This window comes from Euwallacea similis, chromosome 1 (genome assembly GCF_039881205.1).
Source record: "Euwallacea similis isolate ESF13 chromosome 1, ESF131.1, whole genome shotgun sequence".
In the NCBI taxonomy this organism is placed as follows: domain Eukaryota; kingdom Metazoa; phylum Arthropoda; class Insecta; order Coleoptera; family Curculionidae; genus Euwallacea; species Euwallacea similis.
This window is the reverse complement of record NC_089609.1, coordinates 9,486,865-9,506,191: the sequence shown is the minus strand read 5'-3', so window position 1 is coordinate 9,506,191 and position 19,327 is coordinate 9,486,865. Positions and strand designations below refer to the sequence as shown.

The 19,327-nt window shown below is 35.0% G+C and overlaps 1 protein-coding gene across 3 annotated transcripts in view; it reads left to right on the top strand.

Moving 5' to 3' along the window:
* The window catches only part of Sol1, a 129,236-nt gene that overhangs the window by 89,958 nt on the left and 19,951 nt on the right, over positions 1 to 19,327 (top strand). For all 3 annotated transcript variants that reach the window (XM_066396517.1, XM_066396509.1, XM_066396525.1), the window contains 5 exons: positions 1,810 to 2,024; positions 12,085 to 12,241; positions 12,812 to 12,871; positions 16,866 to 17,077; positions 18,137 to 18,208. In XM_066396517.1, the coding sequence (XP_066252614.1) occupies positions 1,810 to 2,024; positions 12,085 to 12,241; positions 12,812 to 12,871; positions 16,866 to 17,077; positions 18,137 to 18,208 (716 nt within the window). The remainder of the gene's footprint in view (positions 1 to 1,809; positions 2,025 to 12,084; positions 12,242 to 12,811; positions 12,872 to 16,865; positions 17,078 to 18,136; positions 18,209 to 19,327) is intronic.

The window sequence follows — 19,327 nt, the reverse complement described above, 5'->3', positions numbered from 1 at the left end:
GCAATGTACGTAAATATTCTGGGGGATATGTTTCATAAATTGTATTTATTTACGTATTTAAATCGAGATTTATAATTTAGAACTAATATTATACCGTTATATGTATACTGTTATAATGCATACACCACAATATTAATAATGATATTTTTCACGTCGAAGTTCGATCAATCAAATCATAAAATCGCGAAATTGGGTATTAAAACGGGGTAAATGCCTCGAAAACTAAAGGAAATATTCCAATTTTCTAAGCATAAGCATAAAAGAGCTTCTAAAAATGGTTAATTTCAGGTATTTTATTGGTAATTGGTACATATAGATCGCTGAGATGCCGACGATTGAATTTGATAATTTACCGAACAATATATGTAAGTACGCATTTCTTGGAAAATTTTGAAACTTTTGAGTTATTATTTATGGCTTTAAAAAATGGCAAGAAAGTAGATTCCTCTTTTTAGACGATTTAAAAGCAATTTCATGGATTTTTTAAAGTATTGTAATTGGCACAAAACCCAGTATTTCTATCCTGTATTGATACTGGATACGTCAATTGAGGTGTTAAATATTTTGGAAATGCAACTTGTTTCAACTTCATTTTTGAAGCACTTCTAAAATCTCACCAAAAATAGTCTAAAGTGATATTGCATCTCGGAAACTAACGGAGATTTTTTTGACGTTTTCGAAGTTTTCATGAAGCATTGAAATCGCTTTTATTCGATTGTTTGAATAAACAAATTTAGTACCTTTACTGCAGACTTATCAGAAATATTTTTAAAAAATTTAATTCCTCAATCTTCATTTCAGGTGTAAAATTGAATATGAATTTGAATTGAATTTCTGTTTCTATATGAGGCACTAAAATTTGATGGAATTTAATCTCGATACCATCCCGAAAAGGGGCAAGTTTGCCCTGCATGTCAAAATCTCAAACTGAATTCAGCTCCCCAACATCTCAAATATGACTCATTTCAATATCAACCTCGAGCTGAAAATGGACCCAATATCCAGAACGAAATTAAATTAAAAATAAATTTTCTCATACGAAGATAGGAATTCAAAACACTCCCATAAATCTTTTCTCATTCTTTTCGTAGTCTTTTGACCTTCCCACACCGAATTCCTGAAGCATTAATTTTTTCCCGTTGAACTTCGCCCAAGTTTCTGTTGGCCCTGTAAATAACTCAAGTCAGAGAGATCTGCTTTAGGAGTTTTAATGAAATTAGAAATAACGCTGGATTTATGCTTTCAAGGAATTGAAACGACCGTCATAACAACGTCTTGGATAAATCAAAAAGTTAAATATAATTAGGAATTAAGTGCCGAAAAACTATTTAATACTATATAGTTTTTTAGCACTAACTTTATCAAGACGTTCTATATATTGAAATGACGATACCGACGGATTCTTATGACTATGCCATTACGTAGGTAATTCGATAATAGTATAGACTATAAAAATTTACGATCGGAGCCGTTGAAATTGTATGTTTGAAATAATATATCTATCCAATGTCATAAGATACTGACTGGGTAATAACTATTTTACAGCCCGTTGCCGGGGATAAAAAGGTTATTGCGGCACGATGAAAATATTAAACGTATAAATAAATGGCTCCCGGAAAATGCCGGACGAGCCAACTTTATGAGGCTCAAACATTGGATATATTACACGTCACTAGAATCCATAATGGCAAGATAAATATCCCCGGGGCGAAAAATCGAATGGAGATGTTTTCGCACCTGTTTGTTGAACTTGGGGATGTTGTTAGCTACGTTGCAGAAGCTCTTGTATAATATTTGTCTTTGTTACAGCTGCCTGCAAGGGGATTACGTGAAAGTGTTTGTGGACCTGGACTCTGCCAGTATAAACGAATACACGCCCTGGGAAAGCGTACACTGTGGCGGCATGGTCGATATTCCGGCCATAATTTATTCCTCTGGACCGGGACTAGTTTTGGAGTTTCATTCGGGACCAAGAGTGACCAATTCCACGGGATTCACTGGATACTTTCGCTTTATCGACAAGAGTAAGTTCCATTAGGCTCCCGTATTTTAAACTACCTCGTGTTTTAAAAATGAATTAAAACTGTAACTCGAATACATTATAGGTCCTACGTTAGCTGGACATTTTTCTGAAATCAGGAGCAGAAAGTCTCATTCACCAGGTTATCAAGAATCTTAGGAAATATGCTGGAAACTCATGCTATTAGAGTCATTTGCCAAATTGTCAAGATTTTTTAATAACCACTATTTTTTAACTTCTAATAAAATAGCTTTTCTAAATTGCCAAATAGACTTAAAACATTATACGTGCTTTCTGTAAATGTGCGAACCACAAATTCCCTTGGCTGTGTTTACTAGGAAAACAAGAATAATTTCATCGTTTTTATCATTGATGCAAATCTAACACACCCAAGACCCTTCGTCATGTTTTCCTAAATTCTTTCGCTTTATCGACAAGAGTAAATTTCATTAAACTCTAACCCATATTATTTGTGTATCTAAAGCGTCAACTTTGGCTTAAATTCCCGGCTAAGTGACATATTTATTGCCGAAGCGTGAGTAAAGCAAGGCAGATAGAACAGATATAAATCTGAACTGATGTATAGTCGGGCATTTCTTCCGCATTGCTTTGCCAATATTTATTTTAACTCTCCTTTATAAGTGAAAATTCGACTTTTCAATCCTCAGGGGAGGAATTGCTGTTAAAACAACAATAGAAAAGGATCCCTTTGGCAAGCTCAACGTCAAGGCTCATATCTTTCTTGACATAATGGTGGAAACAATTTACGTGAAATAATGTTCTTCATTGTTTCTACAGCGTCTTGACTAAAATACCAAAGAAATCTTGTTTGAAGGTGTATTTGATCTAAAATACGACAAAAAAATATCAGTTACATACAGGGATGAGTTGAATTAAACTTGAGCAAAAGTCTAGTGAAGTTTGATGTCGTATAAGACTTTTTTCTGTAGTTAGCAATTTCTTAAAATTTTCTCTTTTTTGAATTGATTCTTTCCTTATTAGGTTGGACCTTGGCTCTCAATACGTAACTACTTTATGTCAAATCGAGTGGATAATTTTTCTCTATATTAAAGCAAAGCATAATGACGTAGAATGGTCGTTCTTAATGCTGTAATAAAGTAGTGAATGATATATCGAATCAGTGAATCGAGAACAGGCAACAAGATTTACATTGAGATTTTTCTTAACCATTAGTTGCAGGGTTTTGCGAAATTTGACCTAATTCGATAAATCAATATCTTATCTTTTTATAGAGTTTTCTGCCTATAGGCACGAATTTGTAACACGCTGTATAGGTGAAAAATCGACTTTTTAACCTTAGGAAGGATTTTCCGTTAAAACAACAATAGAAAGCATATCCCTTTAGCGCCGTTCCGATAAGCTCAACTTTGAGGCTCTTTTTATTTTAGAGCTGCAAGTTTTTGTTCGGTAGTCGCTGTGCATTTTATGTGGTCCCGGGTAAAAAAGTTGAAAATTCGCAGATGCCGGCAACAAAAACTGAACTATAAACTTCTCAAATCTCAGGACAGTATTGTGAACGAGCGAGTACGGTGGTTGCCGGTCTTCTCCAGGGTACATTTGCACTTGGCAAGAAAGTTTGGGAAAGTTTCAGTACACCGAATATCCTCAACACAAGATGAATCGAATGAGCTGCTAGTTTTTACCCTGCGTCAAAGCAGAAGGGGAGAATTTAGCACACTGTAGAGCCGAAACAATATGAAATATGGCATGTAATTGCTTAAAATTTCGTTTATAGAACAAAAATTAAGAATTTCTGCTTCGCAACGTGACTATTTAGGTCCTACAGCCTTAAAAATGAAGTAAATACAGGTAAAAATAAAGAAAAGGACATTTCACCGGATTATCAAGAAATCTGCGTATTAGGCTAAAAATTAGAGTCCAATATGTGAATTCACTATGTTATCAAGAATTCTTTTATCTTTAATTATCTTGTATTATCTTTAATTTCTTTTATCTGTATCTTCTAACTTAGATACATCGACTTTATTCATTGCCAATAGATTTAGAACTTCAGACAAGTGAGTGTATAAGTGTTTTCTTTGAATTTCCATATAACTTCATTTAGTAGGAAAATAGAGAAAAACCCGTGTTTTCTCATTAATGCAAATGTAACACACGAGGGGCGCCTCGTTTTGTTTCTCTGCGGGAGATTTGTGAGGGAAATTCCTGGTCATTTAGATAAATCATTGTATTGCATATTCATGCATAGAACCCGACAGGAAGTTATTAGCAATTCAAATCGACCGGATAAAGGTAGTTGAACCATTGTTCCTCCTGGTTTACAATAAAGAACTTACCGGCAAATATTATATGCTTCCTGCCCTAGATCGGTCTAATTCGCACTGCTACAATTTTCAAGCATTGACAGTGGGACATGAAAAGGAACTTTAAATTTATGCGAAAATAGCGTGAGGATTAACTTAGAAATGCATCAAACGTACAGGCAGTAAAAACATTACAGCGCTTTTAGCGCCTTTTTAAGCTTCCTGCTACGAAGTGATAAAGAACCTTTCTAAAACGTTTATTATTTGAATTCAGCCTAATCTGGAAACTTTGCTAGTGAATTTATCAATTTGCGTCTTATTGGTGATTAGTTGCGAAATTTATGGACTAAAGACCAGACCCTTTTGATCCATAATGAACCAACTAAACCTATTACATATTCATGGTTCTGACACTTCCAATTCGTATTCGTTAGTTGGCCGGCTCAAGGTAAATTTAATTATCGAAAAAATCGATACGGCCAAAGGCACCAGGCCAATATTAAACTACCCAACAACTTTAACCGAAGTTGTGAAACTAATATCTGCAGCCGCAACCGTTTTCGTTTTATTACCAGTATTGATTCGACTGTAAATTTCTAAGTTTGTAGGGTCACGAAAGTGGAAAAAAATCAACAAGCCAATAACCGGATTTCGAGGCAAGATAAGTTTAAAAACAGTTTAAAAAGGCTTTAGAGTGCTCCAGTCTAGTTTATTTAATTCGATGTTAATGCACCTAAAATAAGCGTTAAAAAATTTATTATATAATATATTATGCATTTACGAGCGATTGGCTTTTCCCAGATTTTCAATGGTTTTTAGACCGATTTTAACGTTTTGACACGTGATCGACATCTTTTGTTCGCTAATGGAAAATCGGGTGCAAAACAGGAAGATTTCCATCCGCCATATTGTCAAGAATGCTTAATGTATATTACTTATATTTCTAATAATACTTTTTTTCAGTCAAAAACAATGAAGTTTTCGATACGAAAAAGGCGCTAATATTAACTTAAATTCCATGGGCTTAAAGAGGCTTTAGGCTTCCGAAAGCCCAATTGAACGGATAATCTGAAGCAGGTGAATCTTTTTAGAGAAGTTTAAGGATTTTTCTCGAGAGATATTATAAAACATGAGGAGGGATAAAATCAACGCTCCCGCGTTTTTATGAACTCAGACTCTAAGTCTAATGGGGGCTTTGGTGTAATCTTACTTCTGAAGTGTAGTAAAACGAAACTTTTCTTTAGAAATCTACGTAGGGTGTATTTGCTACTTTGCTGTATTTCACCATCTTCGGTGGATGTGCAAAAGCAGTGGTAAAAACAATTAATTGCTGGAGTAATTAAACGTTAAAATGCTATGCAAATAAATCGTCCATGACTATTATTAGATACAGTGCAATGCTACTTATTTGGAGCCAGAGTAGCTCTAATATAAACAATGCAGATTGCCTCTGTAGCGGAGTGGTTAGCTGAATAATTGAGCCGTTAAATTTTATTACGATCCCTCATGACCAAGACAAAGGCAAAAACTACGTAAATTATTATTAACTTTGCAGTTTCACTATCCGCGATATAAACTTCTTTAAAAATGTACCATTTCACTTATGGCTTTAGACGTTGACAACATAATGAAATAATGATCCTAATGGGTAAACTTTATTTGACCGACTTCTTTCATATTCCACGGAGATGTGAAATGTGTATAATGAAAGAGGAGTATTTTACGTTTCGTGAATAGTTTTTAGAAATGCCGAGGCGGAATTTCGAGCCGAAAAAATTCGACATAAATGCGATTTGGCGGAACACGGCATCGTATGCCTCGCGCATATAAATTCAAAATAAAGCATGGCGAGAGGGCCGGCATTCAAGAACACGTTTCCCGAGGGAAATAAATTGAAAAACACTAAAATAAAAAGATCAGGGAAAAGATGCTCGTCGGCTCGGAAGTGTTGTGAGGATCAGCGGAGGATTCTCCGTATAATGGATTTCTACTGGTTTTGGCTGAAATTAGCAGGATGAGCAGAAATTTACATGAAAAAGCTCTGGAAGCTGGAAAATCAAAGTAAGACTAAGCAAATTGAGTATTAGCAGTGAAATTCTTGACATTTTGGCGAAGGAAAATTCCGCTAAATTTATAAGAACCTGTAACATGAATTTCGACTTTCTTACATACTTTGTTGTTTTCTCCCCGTTCGGTACTTTTTGATCACCTTAAATCGAACTTGGCAATTTAAGAGCTACTTTTCTGTATCTACCAATTGAACCATAACAAACTAAACAAAGGCCTTTATTCTTAACAAAATTAACCCATCCAATAATTTTACCAATACTACAAAACAAATACTAATCAAGCGGGCCCAAATAAATAGGGCAATCAAGAATTTTTCTTCGGTCGGTCGGCTCTGGAAATTCCATTAAGAAAATTCTAAAAATGCTCATATAACTGCTTGTAAATGGCATTTTCCTTGTTACGCAACCGAATTTATCTCGTAAATTTAATTTATTCGAATTTTGAAACAAGTCTGGAAGTTTAATAAGTCTTTTGTCCTGCTTATTAATATATCCGCAAGACCTATTATGTGAAATCGAATCCCCGAAGGGTGAAGGTGTATCTAAGTATAAATTACTGTTAACCATTCTCATTGCAATTAAGCTAAATGGAGGCTATATTTCTCTCTTGCATAAACTTCAAAGGGCAGAAAATTAATGCACATATGTGAAAATTCCCGTAGCTTACAGTACTCGTACGAGCGGTTCAAACAGAACTTCCATATTTGCTCTCTGTATTAGCTATACACGGCACAGGTGCTCAAAGTATATCAAATAGTTAAATTGAAGCTCCCGTTGTTTAACTGGACGCTTACATGCTGGCTAAATAGCACAAAGCTTCTTTGTAGCTCTCTTGCCGAGTTTCAGTATGAATTATTTATCGTGTCCTCAGCAACTATGTCACTATAACTAAAAGAATAAAAAAATTGTGTCCCAAAATAAATCTCAAAGTGATCTACGGTTTGGCCCTTTCTTGCCCACAATTTTCGGATGAAATTGCTAGTCCCTTCGCGTATCGCACCTTCGACTAATAAATTTTGTTAGCTTAGTACGTTGGCCGCAGTAAAAACATACTCGCAAGAAAACGTGCTCCAACTACGATAAATGCCCTCGGTGAGAGTGAACTTCTTACGCAACATTGTCAAATTGTCCTTTATTGTATTGTCGACAACTTACGAGGACCTTTTTCCGACTTTTATTACTCTTGATGTTCACTGTATCTGATACGAAGCGTGTCGGACATATAAGAAATGTGTGCGTTTACACGAAAATAGGGAAATAACTGACTAGCCGACCCTTTCATATTACTGTGAGATACTTGAAGAAAACAAGAAAGACAGTGGTCCTATAATAAGGCATCAAATCCTATCCAATTTTATTGAATACATTTTCCACTAACATTAAACGTGTCAATGTCGTGACTGTAGGAGAGACTAAATGACGTCATTTGGTGGTAGCAAACTTTATTGGATAATAAGAATGAAAGCTTTCTACACATTTAATAATTTCAATATTCAATTAACTTTATCGTTTTGTCTTCAGGTTGTCAAGAACAATTTAACAAAAAAATCTTGACAATCTGATGTTCAATGAAGAATGTAATACTACTGTACATTTGAGCTATTTGTCAAATAAAACTAATAAAAGGATGCTTTCATTACAATGTTTTCTAACTTATTTTTTCAAAAATGATCTTTCAATCTCCATAAAAAGCAAACTGAGGGAGACTACTCATCTAATTAGATTTTAAAAAGCTTAAAAATCCTCTCTGAATCCTCGGAGTTTAATTTAATGTCAAAGATTTTTGCCAGATATGAACTACAATTTAAGATTGTTTTATCCTTAAATGGGAAGATTAAAAGTTGTTGTAAAACAAACGGAAAATTCTTGTTAAAACAGTAACTAATTCAACGCCCACCAAATTGTCGAAAAAAGTGTTGTATATGTACTTAATCCTTTGATGATGTTATATTTTCTCCTATGCTAAAAAAAGTTACGAAATTATATTTCTTGAGTGTATTGGTTCCCAGCGTCAAAAAATAGTATATCTCATCGACAGAAAATAATGAAACTGAAGCAATATTTATTGCTAGAAAAAGAACTATGACCATAATTTCTATTATTATTTATGATAGTTATTTTGCTAAAAAATACTTCTCCAACTCTATGGAAAATTCCAATACCGTAATAATAAAAATTATTCATTTAACTTCAAAAAATTTGAAACCCCTTTTAAGCCTCTTGATTCGATGTTAGAGGTTTTCCCAACATTCACGCTATTTCACTCAACACGGCCAACTAATTCCTACAGTATATGGCACATGAGGCCAAATTTCCTCAAATATAAAGTATAATCATGTAAATTTAACATGCACCAAAATTTCAAGAAAAAAGTCGAAACTCTAAAAGAAATTCTTGACAATATGGCGTTTTCCGATTGTACACATACAGGGTGTACCATTGAAAACTTTGCACCCGGCTTATTTTGAACCACGTTCCAAAATGTTAAAATTGCCGCGACACGTCCATCTTGTTTTCGAGGGGGACACATTTTAACGTTAGATACAGACTCGCCAGAACAACCCCCTTCGCGGGGGCGCATTCAACTTTAGAATCTTAAATGGCACTCTAGGTCGAGTGACACCTCATTCGAAAGGGTTTTTAATTCTGGTTGTCATCATGTAATTTTCTTTTCAATTTTAGTTTATCTGTTGTTGGAAAAAAATTTTTACTTATGCTTAGAAATAAAAGGCAATTTTGTATTAATCATTTAATTAATTGTTCAAAATGCCAAAGGGAAAACTATGAAAAATTTCAATTTATTGTCACTGTAAAAACTGCTTGTTTACAAATAAACGGTATTTTGAATAATGGGAAAAAATTGGTACTGATAACAAATTTACCAGTCAATATCTTTTAGTCGCTAGTCAGTTCTCAAAGAAAACTATTTAGTAGAAGTGTGTGTGTTTAGTAATTATTAATTCTAAAAATGACTTATTCGAAAGACGAAAGGGTGGAAATAATTTCTCTCTATTTTAAAAACATTGATAATGCACGGCTCACGGCAAGAATTTTTAATGAGCGTCACCCAAATACACGCACCTCCGATGTTTACGTCGCCAGTTTAGTTCAAAAGTTCTGTGAAACAGGATCAGTGGAAAATAAAAAACGACAATTTCGAAACCCTATTAGAAATGAAGTTATCGAAATTGCCGTTCTTGGTCATGTGGAAGTGAATCATAATTTAAGCATTCGTAAGCTATCTGAAATTTCGGGAGTTTCTAGCACACATTGTCAACGCATTTTAAAAACTTATAAATACCATCCTTATCAACTACAATTAGTTCAAGAACTGAATGAAGATGATCCTGACCGTCGTTTGCAGTTTGCGGAAGAGATGACTAACCGACTAGCAAACGATCAAAATTTTTTATATTCAATATGTTTTTCCGACGAATGCACTTTTTATCTGAATGGCTTGGTAAATCGTCATAACTGCCGTTATTGGAGTGACACCAATCCGACATTATTTAGAGAGGAACATACTCAACATCCGGAAAAACTTAATGTGTGGACAGGAATTCTCGGAAATAAAATCATTGGACCATATTTTCTGCCAGGAAATCTTAATGGGGATATGTATCTTGAGCTTTTGAATGACTACATTTATCCAAAGATTGTTGATACTATGGAAAACGATGACAACATTTTAGAAGACAATGTTTGGTTGCAACAAGATGGCGCACCTCCACATTTTACCGTTGCAGTTCGTCAGTTTTTGAATGAAAATTTTCCAAATCAATGGATAGGTCGCCGCGGACCTATTGAGTGGTCACCCAGATCACCTGATCTGACACCACTCGATTTTTTTTATGGGGACATTTAAAGTCTAAAATTTATGCCACTCAGCCGCAGTCTCTAGAAGAACTCAGGCGGCGTATCATTGAAGAATGCCACCTAATTACCCCCGATATTCTTAACAATGTTCGACGAAATGTTGAACAACGTTTTTATTATTGCATGGAAGTGGGAGGTGGGCATTTTGAACAATTAATTAAATGATTAATACAAAATTGCCTTTTATTTCTAAGCATAAGTAAAAATTTTTTTCCAACAACAGATGAACTAAAATTGAAAAGAAAATTACATGATGACAACCAGAATTAAAAACCCTTTCGAATGAGGTGTCACTCGACCTAGAGTGCCATTTAAGATTCTAAAGTTGAATGCGCCCCCGCGAAGGGGGTTGTTCTGGCGAGTCTGTATCTAACGTTAAAATGTGTCCCCCTCGAAAACAAGATGGACGTGTCGCGGCAATTTTAACATTTTGGAACGTGGTTCAAAATAAGCCGGGTGCAAAGTTTTCAATGGTACACCCTGTATTGTAATTTTACCAGCGTTTAAGCAAGAATTTTCCCTTTCAAAAATACTAATCAAAGGAGTTTTACGGCTTTACTTCCAATTTAAACCCATACGAACTACTTAAATTTACAGACAGATTAAAACTGAGAATTACTTAATAAATTCTGAATATTTACTTTGCTTTATTTCCGTGAAAAGTGCTTATTTCATAGCTTTAAAGATTCTTTGAGACCCCTTGAGAATTTGCATAACAAAGCTATAATTCATTAAAAATGTTAGAAACACTCTGAAATAAACCGCGAAATGAAGAGATATTTTAATAATAAATATGAAGAGTAAAGTAACATTTCCATGCTTAACATTTGAAGTAACTATAATCAATTTAAGCGAAAATAAGTTGCAATAATAGGCAATCCCTACAGAAAATTCATTACCCTTAGGTAATAAGGCTATATAAATGAGTTCTTGATACTGCGGCGCATATTATTCATTTTAACATGATTTTGGGTATGGAAGAAAAGAAAAAAACTTCAAAGCTCTTTTAATAGATGAGAGACTAATAATGTTGGTTACTTTAAGTAAAACGCTTGACTGAATATGAGGCGAGTCTTGCAACCGATAAAGGGAAGATCCGTTTTAAGTATCTCTTTGAGCGTATGACTCTCCGCATCCACAGCTTTTATCCTCCTTTTTTAGACTTGTTGGTTGACTGACTAACGCTCTTTACTCTCTCTCCCTTAATCAACCGCTACATGAGGGGAATTTCCAATGACCCTAGCTAAAATCAAGCAAGCACTAACTCGATTTCAAATAAATTTACACTGTAGCCATAATTACTGTTACAAACAGGTTTTTCGTCGGTATTTCCCAATATAGGGAGCGTTAATCGCCGAAACCGACTAACGAATCGACTCAATTTCAAACAGGAACATCAGTCTCGAAAATCATTAATAATCGTTTGGGCGACAGCCAGCATCCACAGGGACGGTAATTTGAATTGTTTGTCGTTAATGTTCCACCATTCGCAAATAACGAAAACCCATTTTGTTGGGAAAAAGAAAAATGTACTGGCAGGAATTTGTTTTGTAATGTTAGCATAAACTTGCAGTTTATTTGGGAAACAATAACTGTTTGTCATCGGTATAATATTCGAGCAAAGTTCCTCAATAAGTAGTTCAATAGCAAAACAAACTATATAAAGTCAAACGAGAAAAGTAAATACAACTTCTGAAAGTAATGTGTTTGGAAACTTCAGCGAATTAAGCTGTACAATCCGAAGAGGTCTAAAATTGCTATAAACTCTGAAGAGAAACTACTCGCTTGCATGCAATAAGACTGAACGTAAAATTGATTAACGGTTTAATTCCAGGACACTTCAGGACGGACGGAATCCTGCTGCTCAACACAATGTGTGACTACCAGTTTCTGAGCTCCCCAGAACACCCTGCATATGGCAAGTTCTACTCGCCCAGATATCCATCCAGCTACCCCAAGAACATAAGGTGTTCCTATCGATTTAGGGCCAGGTAAATAAACCATAAAAGGCTAATTTCCACCGGCACTTTTCCAGTATTTGCCTCTGGATTTGAGGCAAAAAAGGAATGAATTATTCCACCTCTTCAAACAAACTGTCTGGGGCGCTAATAAAAACCGAACGGCAGCCGTATAAATCAATTTAAGAGTCTATTAAGGGGTTTTAGGGAATGCACTCCGGCCGCCAATAAATCAAAAGCGGGCAGATTTTTAAAAGGTTAATAATTCCGAGTTATAAAACCAACTTCGGTCCTTGTTGACAGAGAAGAATACTGAAGACAATACATATACATCCTTAATCTCCATCGACTCTAATCATTAAATGTAAAAACTTCGCTTAAAAATCTCTATTAGACGAAAGGAAACCATATTTCGAATTAATTTCGTTCACCATTTCATCAAGAAATATTTCAAATTATTTTATTCTCGTATTTCCTTGTCATTTTTTATTGTTGTCCATTAGCCGGTTGCAAAATAAAGCCAGAAAAATTGAGAAAGACTCATGCCATACTTCTATTTGCCGAGCAAGTTATCCTCATCACCCTAATGTCTTTCATTTCCAGGTACAAGGAGAGGATATGCATTGTATTCGAGGAAGTTTCCCTGCAAAGAGGAGATATAAGGTAATGATAATGACAAGCATAAATTCGCATTATAAGTTGGTTCAAAAAATGCCAAACAAAACCGAGAAGTTGCTTCACTGTAATGTATTTATGTACACGGTAATCTTTTAAGCTCTAATAGTTTCGTTAATATGGCAATTTAAAATTCATCACGCAGCGGCCAAATTGGCTTTAAAAATAAATTGCTATTCCACAATGGAAAATCTCCTCGCCTCATTAAACTGGATGGTGTAAAAGGTATATGCATTTACTTTGAAAACGTTGCAATATAGCTGACCCTTAAAACAATGGAGCATTATTTGTCCGGGTATAATGAAAAGTCAACAAAAAGCGTAAATGAATTTATCAACTTTGACACCTCTAGTAGGTGACTGGAACTTTAACCACTGGGGGTACAAATACGAAATTAAATTCTTCGTAAATATTTACGGGGCATATATTAAAAAGAGGCTCCCAGGAGAGGAGGAAGTCTCATCAGGAGGGTTTGCAAATCGGGTCTCGGCCATCAATCAACTCGAACCGTCGACACGTTCCGAAGATCTATTTACTCGAAAAAGGTTCTGCAATAATACTAGTAATAATTTGGGCCATTTCACTTTCTGAATCGGGGCCATTTCGGTTTAGCTTTGATGAATAACATCGCCTCGTTCTAACTGAATAAATTAAGCCTCCAAGTGGGGAAACAAAAATTCAACCCGATTTACCACCGGATTCGTTTTCTAGAGTGGAAATCGTGCGGAGGAAATTTTCAAGAGGAATACTCAATCACTGTGCTGTTTTGTAAGGCGAAGCATAGAATTGGAGACACGTTTCTTTCAATCTTTAATTGGTAAACAAAAAATTAGATTTCTCTGTAGGATAATTACATTTTGCCACAAAATTGAAAAAACTTGATACAGTGGAACGCTAATTTAGTGACCATTTAAGCTACAGCTCCAACATTTTAAATATTTATTAGTATTATACATACGTTCTTTCACCATTATGTAAAGAAAAACGTAAATTTCAATATATATTTTTTTATTTGCTCTCCTTACCAGAGTTTACAATAAGTATATAAACAGGAGTTTTTTAACTACGTTTGGTTGGTTCAGTCGTTTTACCAAATCTCTTCAATGGGACAACTTATTTGTTTTAGTCATAAAATACTCGTCCTTACCTGCTAAAAGATTTTCTTCTACAATTATAGTTTATCACAGATTCCAAATCAATGGACCTATTATAAAAATAACTGTCCTCAACATCGGTCACCGCGATTAACAAATTTAATAAAATATGATTTTTTTCTCTGATTTTCAAAAGAATTTTTATATTCAACGCTCGCTGGAACAGAGGAAGATTTATAGAACTGCATCAACAACAAAAATAAACTAAGTATAATAAAATTATAAAATCTTTTTTTTTTACAATAACGCTTATTTTTAAAGTTATGAAATTATTTTTTACTATCTCGATATCTTGTTAAATAAATGAAATACAGAAAGGCGGGGCAGGATAAGTTGTTAAAAACACTCTGTGTACAATAACATTTATATCATTGTGAACTTTCATTTCTTAAAAATCGAGCCCAGAATTACAAAACCCGTGTGTCTCTAAGTGTTCAACCCCTTTGAGACATCATGGTTGTTTTCGTGCCAAATTGTACTGAATATATTTTGTGTTTCCAGCTAAAATTTAAGACTTTCAGTGACATAGTAAAAGCTGAAGAAATTTACAAATTCATTGAAACCCTGAACTAAGTTTAAAATTTATTGTTCTAGGATTTTCTGTTAAAGTTTATTCAGCTCAAATAATTCAGTGATATCAGTGACGTACTAAAACCTGAAGAACTTTTAAAAATTACTGGAACTTGAACGCTTTGTGACCAGTTTTTATCCCCCTTGAGATACCTTGGTTTTTTCATATTAAGACAAAACAATTTTGAATATCATAACCAAAGTTGAAACTCTGTGCATCATCTAGAACATCCTGTATGTGAAGACGGAACATATTTGTTAGTTTACGCTCCCCTTCGCTTTAAATTATGATTTCCTTACTACAGAAAATATATTTACCAATCTGTCAACTAATTTCGTTATTATTTCAGGAATTGCATCAGTGTTTAAAGCATTCACGAGAGTTTCACATGATATTGTATTCACCATAATATCTAGAAACTTAGAAAATTTCAATTTTTTTTCATACAATTTATAAAGTTTTCCTCGTTTTGAGAAGTTCAAAAAAGAAATTTTGCTCTTTCATATGTACCTGCATTTAACCCACATTTCTCATATTTGAATATTATTTTTAAAATGATAGAGAACGCTTGGATATAATACATTGATTAAGGCTACGAGTTATAGAATCATTTTCTAATGACCGTTAGATCCAAAAATTGTCGGAAATAAAAAAAATGTTATATTCAATACTTGTCTAATAATATGTACATTATATTCATATCATTCATGGTTTTCCCATTTATTTGAAAGAATTAATTGTAGAGAACTAATGGTCGCTGTTTAACAGAGCGTGAGCTCACCACATGTATGCTCTCTTTGACTTTTTAATAAATCCTGTAGGAAATAAATCTCCGTAGAAGTTAAATTAGGTTAATAGCAGACTTCAGAGTTTAAGCGTAATTAGCAATGACTCTCAGTAACATACACAAGAAACCTTCTGATAAATAACAACAGCTCTCTGCGTTTGACATTTTTATTCATCCATATAAACCATTGCATGAAAGACTTTTAAACTTCTGACAGAGTGGTTTTACGTTCAAAGAGACAAAGGACCCTTCTCAATTCGCTACTGAAAGGCATGCTGCTTTTTAAATATAGTAAAAAGTGTGGACCTCTTTGCACATTCGGACGACTTTCAGCTAATAGGAGAGTTCATGAAAAGGGCATTTTACGTAATAAATGATGCGTATCTTCATACATTAGGGAAGGCGCTTTTAGAATAAATGGGGCTACGCATGTGTTACGGATCAACAGAGAGCAACAACTGAAATTAAAAATCGTGACTTTTCCCTCATATTTCACTCCGCGGAAGTTATCTACCTTCGCTATAACAGAGATGAAAAGTTTTCTTCATTGTACCTGATACAATGGAAAAATCAGAGAACGCCGGATAAAATTCAATCCCGAACAGAATCATTTTATATAATAAAAGAGAAAGGAATTATAACATGGGAAATATCTGCCCGTCTCCTCAATTCGATAGCATTGTTAACTTACACGAACTTCCTTCTTTTCTTGTCTTTTTTCCATCCAAGAATGAGCTTATTATCTGATACGTTGGGAAGGCAAACGCATTTGTGTTATGTGTGTATTGATACTTGATTTATTAACTTGACACAAAGCAAATAGAAGGAAACTATGACTTGGCACGTTCGGTTTCATAAAGGACTTTGTGCTGAATTGCTTGCTCAGGGCAAAAAGTCGAGAAAGGCAAGGAAGGGCTGCGTTAAAAATTACTAAAAGGTTCCTGACACCGACGGTTGGGCTATAATCAATTGGCCTCGTTAAAAAAAAATCCTTTAACGACGAAGCTTGAAGGCTTGTTTAGACCGATTTACAGCCGATTCCTATTTATCCGTAATACCCTGTTTTTGCCGGCCCTTGTTCGAATATAATTTCCTGTCTTGGAAAGCCGAGAGGAGGCAAAAATAAATAGGGAATCTCTGTGTGATTTAACAACCGCAACACGAAGAGATACGCGAACTTAGCTTCCTTTTTCATCCCTCTTTCGATGTGACACCAAATCTTTTCCTTCCTACGTTTCTGCCAGTCAAAATACGATGTTTACCTTTTTGTCGGGATATATGGAATCAGCGAACCACATTACTCAAATAGGACGAATTTGCACTACTCGCTAAATATACAAAGGAAACTGAGATATATGTGTGTGCTTGCGAGGCCATTGTTGCCGCTTCCGGGAAAAACTGAACAGTAGATGAGTTACAATAAATCATCTTAGTAACAGGGATATTTTTTGAACTTCATTTATTTTCCAGTTGCCTCCATAGTGCCGATCTAATTCGCGTCTATGACGGCAGGACAAATTCGGATCCCGCAATTAGGGTGCTTTGCAACGAAGGCAATGAACTAGAAGTACTTTCAACAGGGTCAGAATTGTTCATAGAATTCGTAGCAAATTCGGATAATCCAGGTCAAGGATTCAAGGCCCGGTACCACTTTCAGCTCATGGAGGAAACTAATCTTATAGGTAAAAAAACTGTCGAAAAATTCCAAACTTTAAATTGCGATCATGGTATGTTTTAGAGAAAATTAAATGGCTGAATATCACGCCAAAAATTTCATTAGTTTGTAAGCTCTATTTTGTGCTCAAACCTTGTTAGCAACATCACTGTGTACAATAAGCAAACTCCCCCTGTTAGTGGCTCCATCTAGCGCCACCACGTAAAATTATCCACAGAATAGCCGAAGAATTGATTATGCTGGATCGCCATCTCTCGTGGAGTTTCTTCGCAGCTAAACCGTCCCAGAAACATGGAGATCGATGAAGGAGTGACCTTACAAAATAAAATAGCAGCGTGTCTAGTTCCCTGCGAAATGGCGCTGGATGGCGCCAGGCGCAACTGTTCTTAATTTTCTTAATTTTCTAATTGAAATTCAGGATTTTGCATTCACCATATTGTAAAGATAGCTAAAACCCACACATACAGGGTGCTCGGAAAGTCATAAATTTTTTTAAAAGTGTCACAAATTCTAGCAGTTACAGAGAAAGCTAAACTAATGCTAGTACGTCATATAAAAAAATCCTAGTGGTGTTTGTTACCAAGTTATTCGCTCCCGAAGTAAGAAGTTGAAAAAAAGTATTTTTGCTGTAACTTTCAAACAATTATTATGGTAATAATTAAAGATGGGCAGTTTAAGTAGCTCACAGTCTTGCTTGTTTTCATATGTATTAGTATTACTTACACTTTGGTATAAGTCAGTTTAAGTTGGTAAAATCATCTAAGTTAGTAAATGTCCCTTAGCATAATTGCAGATAATTCATACTTTATAAAAAAGTTGCTTGTTTTCAGTCCATAGAATGTTCAAGTATTTTTGGCTATTCGGGCTGGGATGCCCTGCATATTCCCAGATTAAAACTTGCCCCCTTAAATACCGCGAAGCCAAATTTAATTAACTTTCCAGTTTCGACTGGATAATTTCCGCATTGGCAACTTTCATGGGGGCATGGAAACCTATTAAAATTTCCTCGGCTATTGAAAAGCAATCGCTATAAGGGAGATTTTCAAACTCTCATTTCCGTTTACAGAAAACTCGAAACCGAGCAAACTGGGAAGTTTCCTATTTCCTACTGAAGTGGAACCGAGCGTCAGCGAAACACGTAAGTTGTAAATCTTAGAATCGGCTTAGCTTTCACAATTAATAATTCTGAAGCTACAAATGTATATATATATTTCCCAAAGTTTGCTTAAAGAACACTTGATTTTGAACATTCAACCACGATCAGGTAATTTTGAATGGCATGTCTTTATCTCCCCTTCGAGGACAAGACTGCTCGTTGCCCTCGAACATGAAAACGAATATGATAAGGGGATGTGACGCTGTAAATCACCAACTGGGGAGCTTAATGATGAGAGAAGGCGCAATTTTGTGAGTGCTTTTAATTTAATTATTAAGAGATTAACTCGTAATGTGTTGGCAATTTCGCCGAGCTAAATAGGGATTGTCCAACTTCTAGGAGGGCGCCTGATACAGTCTTTAGAAGTTCATTCTACTTTATCAGTTCGTTGATACGTAAATAAGTCAAGAAGCTGTGGAAGTTAATTTTAATATAAACCCACTCTTGAACAAATGAAAATATATCACCATTAACGTGCATCTCTTTTATACCACAAGGGCTATTCTTTAAACTTTAAACCGATAAGTTTAAATGATGGCGCCACTGGTAGTTTGGTTTTAATATTTATGGCCCAGGGTCGGAACAAATGGGACGGTATTTCAGAAAGTGTTACCGGGGAAGTTATAACTTTATCGGAGGCAAAAACTTCCTTTATTGGCTCGTGCATTATCCAAATTACCATTTATCGAATTAAGGGAGCCAGGGAAATTTTAATTTAATTTCGCATAGTCGCTCGAGGTTCGTTATTTCTAAAAAGTCCTTTGGCATGAAAGATCTTCTTGTGATTAAAAACCTAACAAATTCCTTAACCAATGTGTCAAGAATGCTATTAACGTGTTACGAGATAACTACTTTATACGCTTTGGGTCAACTTTGAAGGCTTATAACTCTGTTACTATTAGAACCCCATCATCCTGCTATGCATTATGTTACTACGAGAATATAGAGAGTATTAATTTAAGCGACTTAAAATGGAGGTGCGCGTCAAATTCGATAATTCCCATTTAACGGAGAAGTTTCTGATCCGAGATTAAAATTTGGATTTTTGGACTATGCGCTTATAGTTCAAGTAAACTGCGAACTCTCGCGTGCTTTAGACAA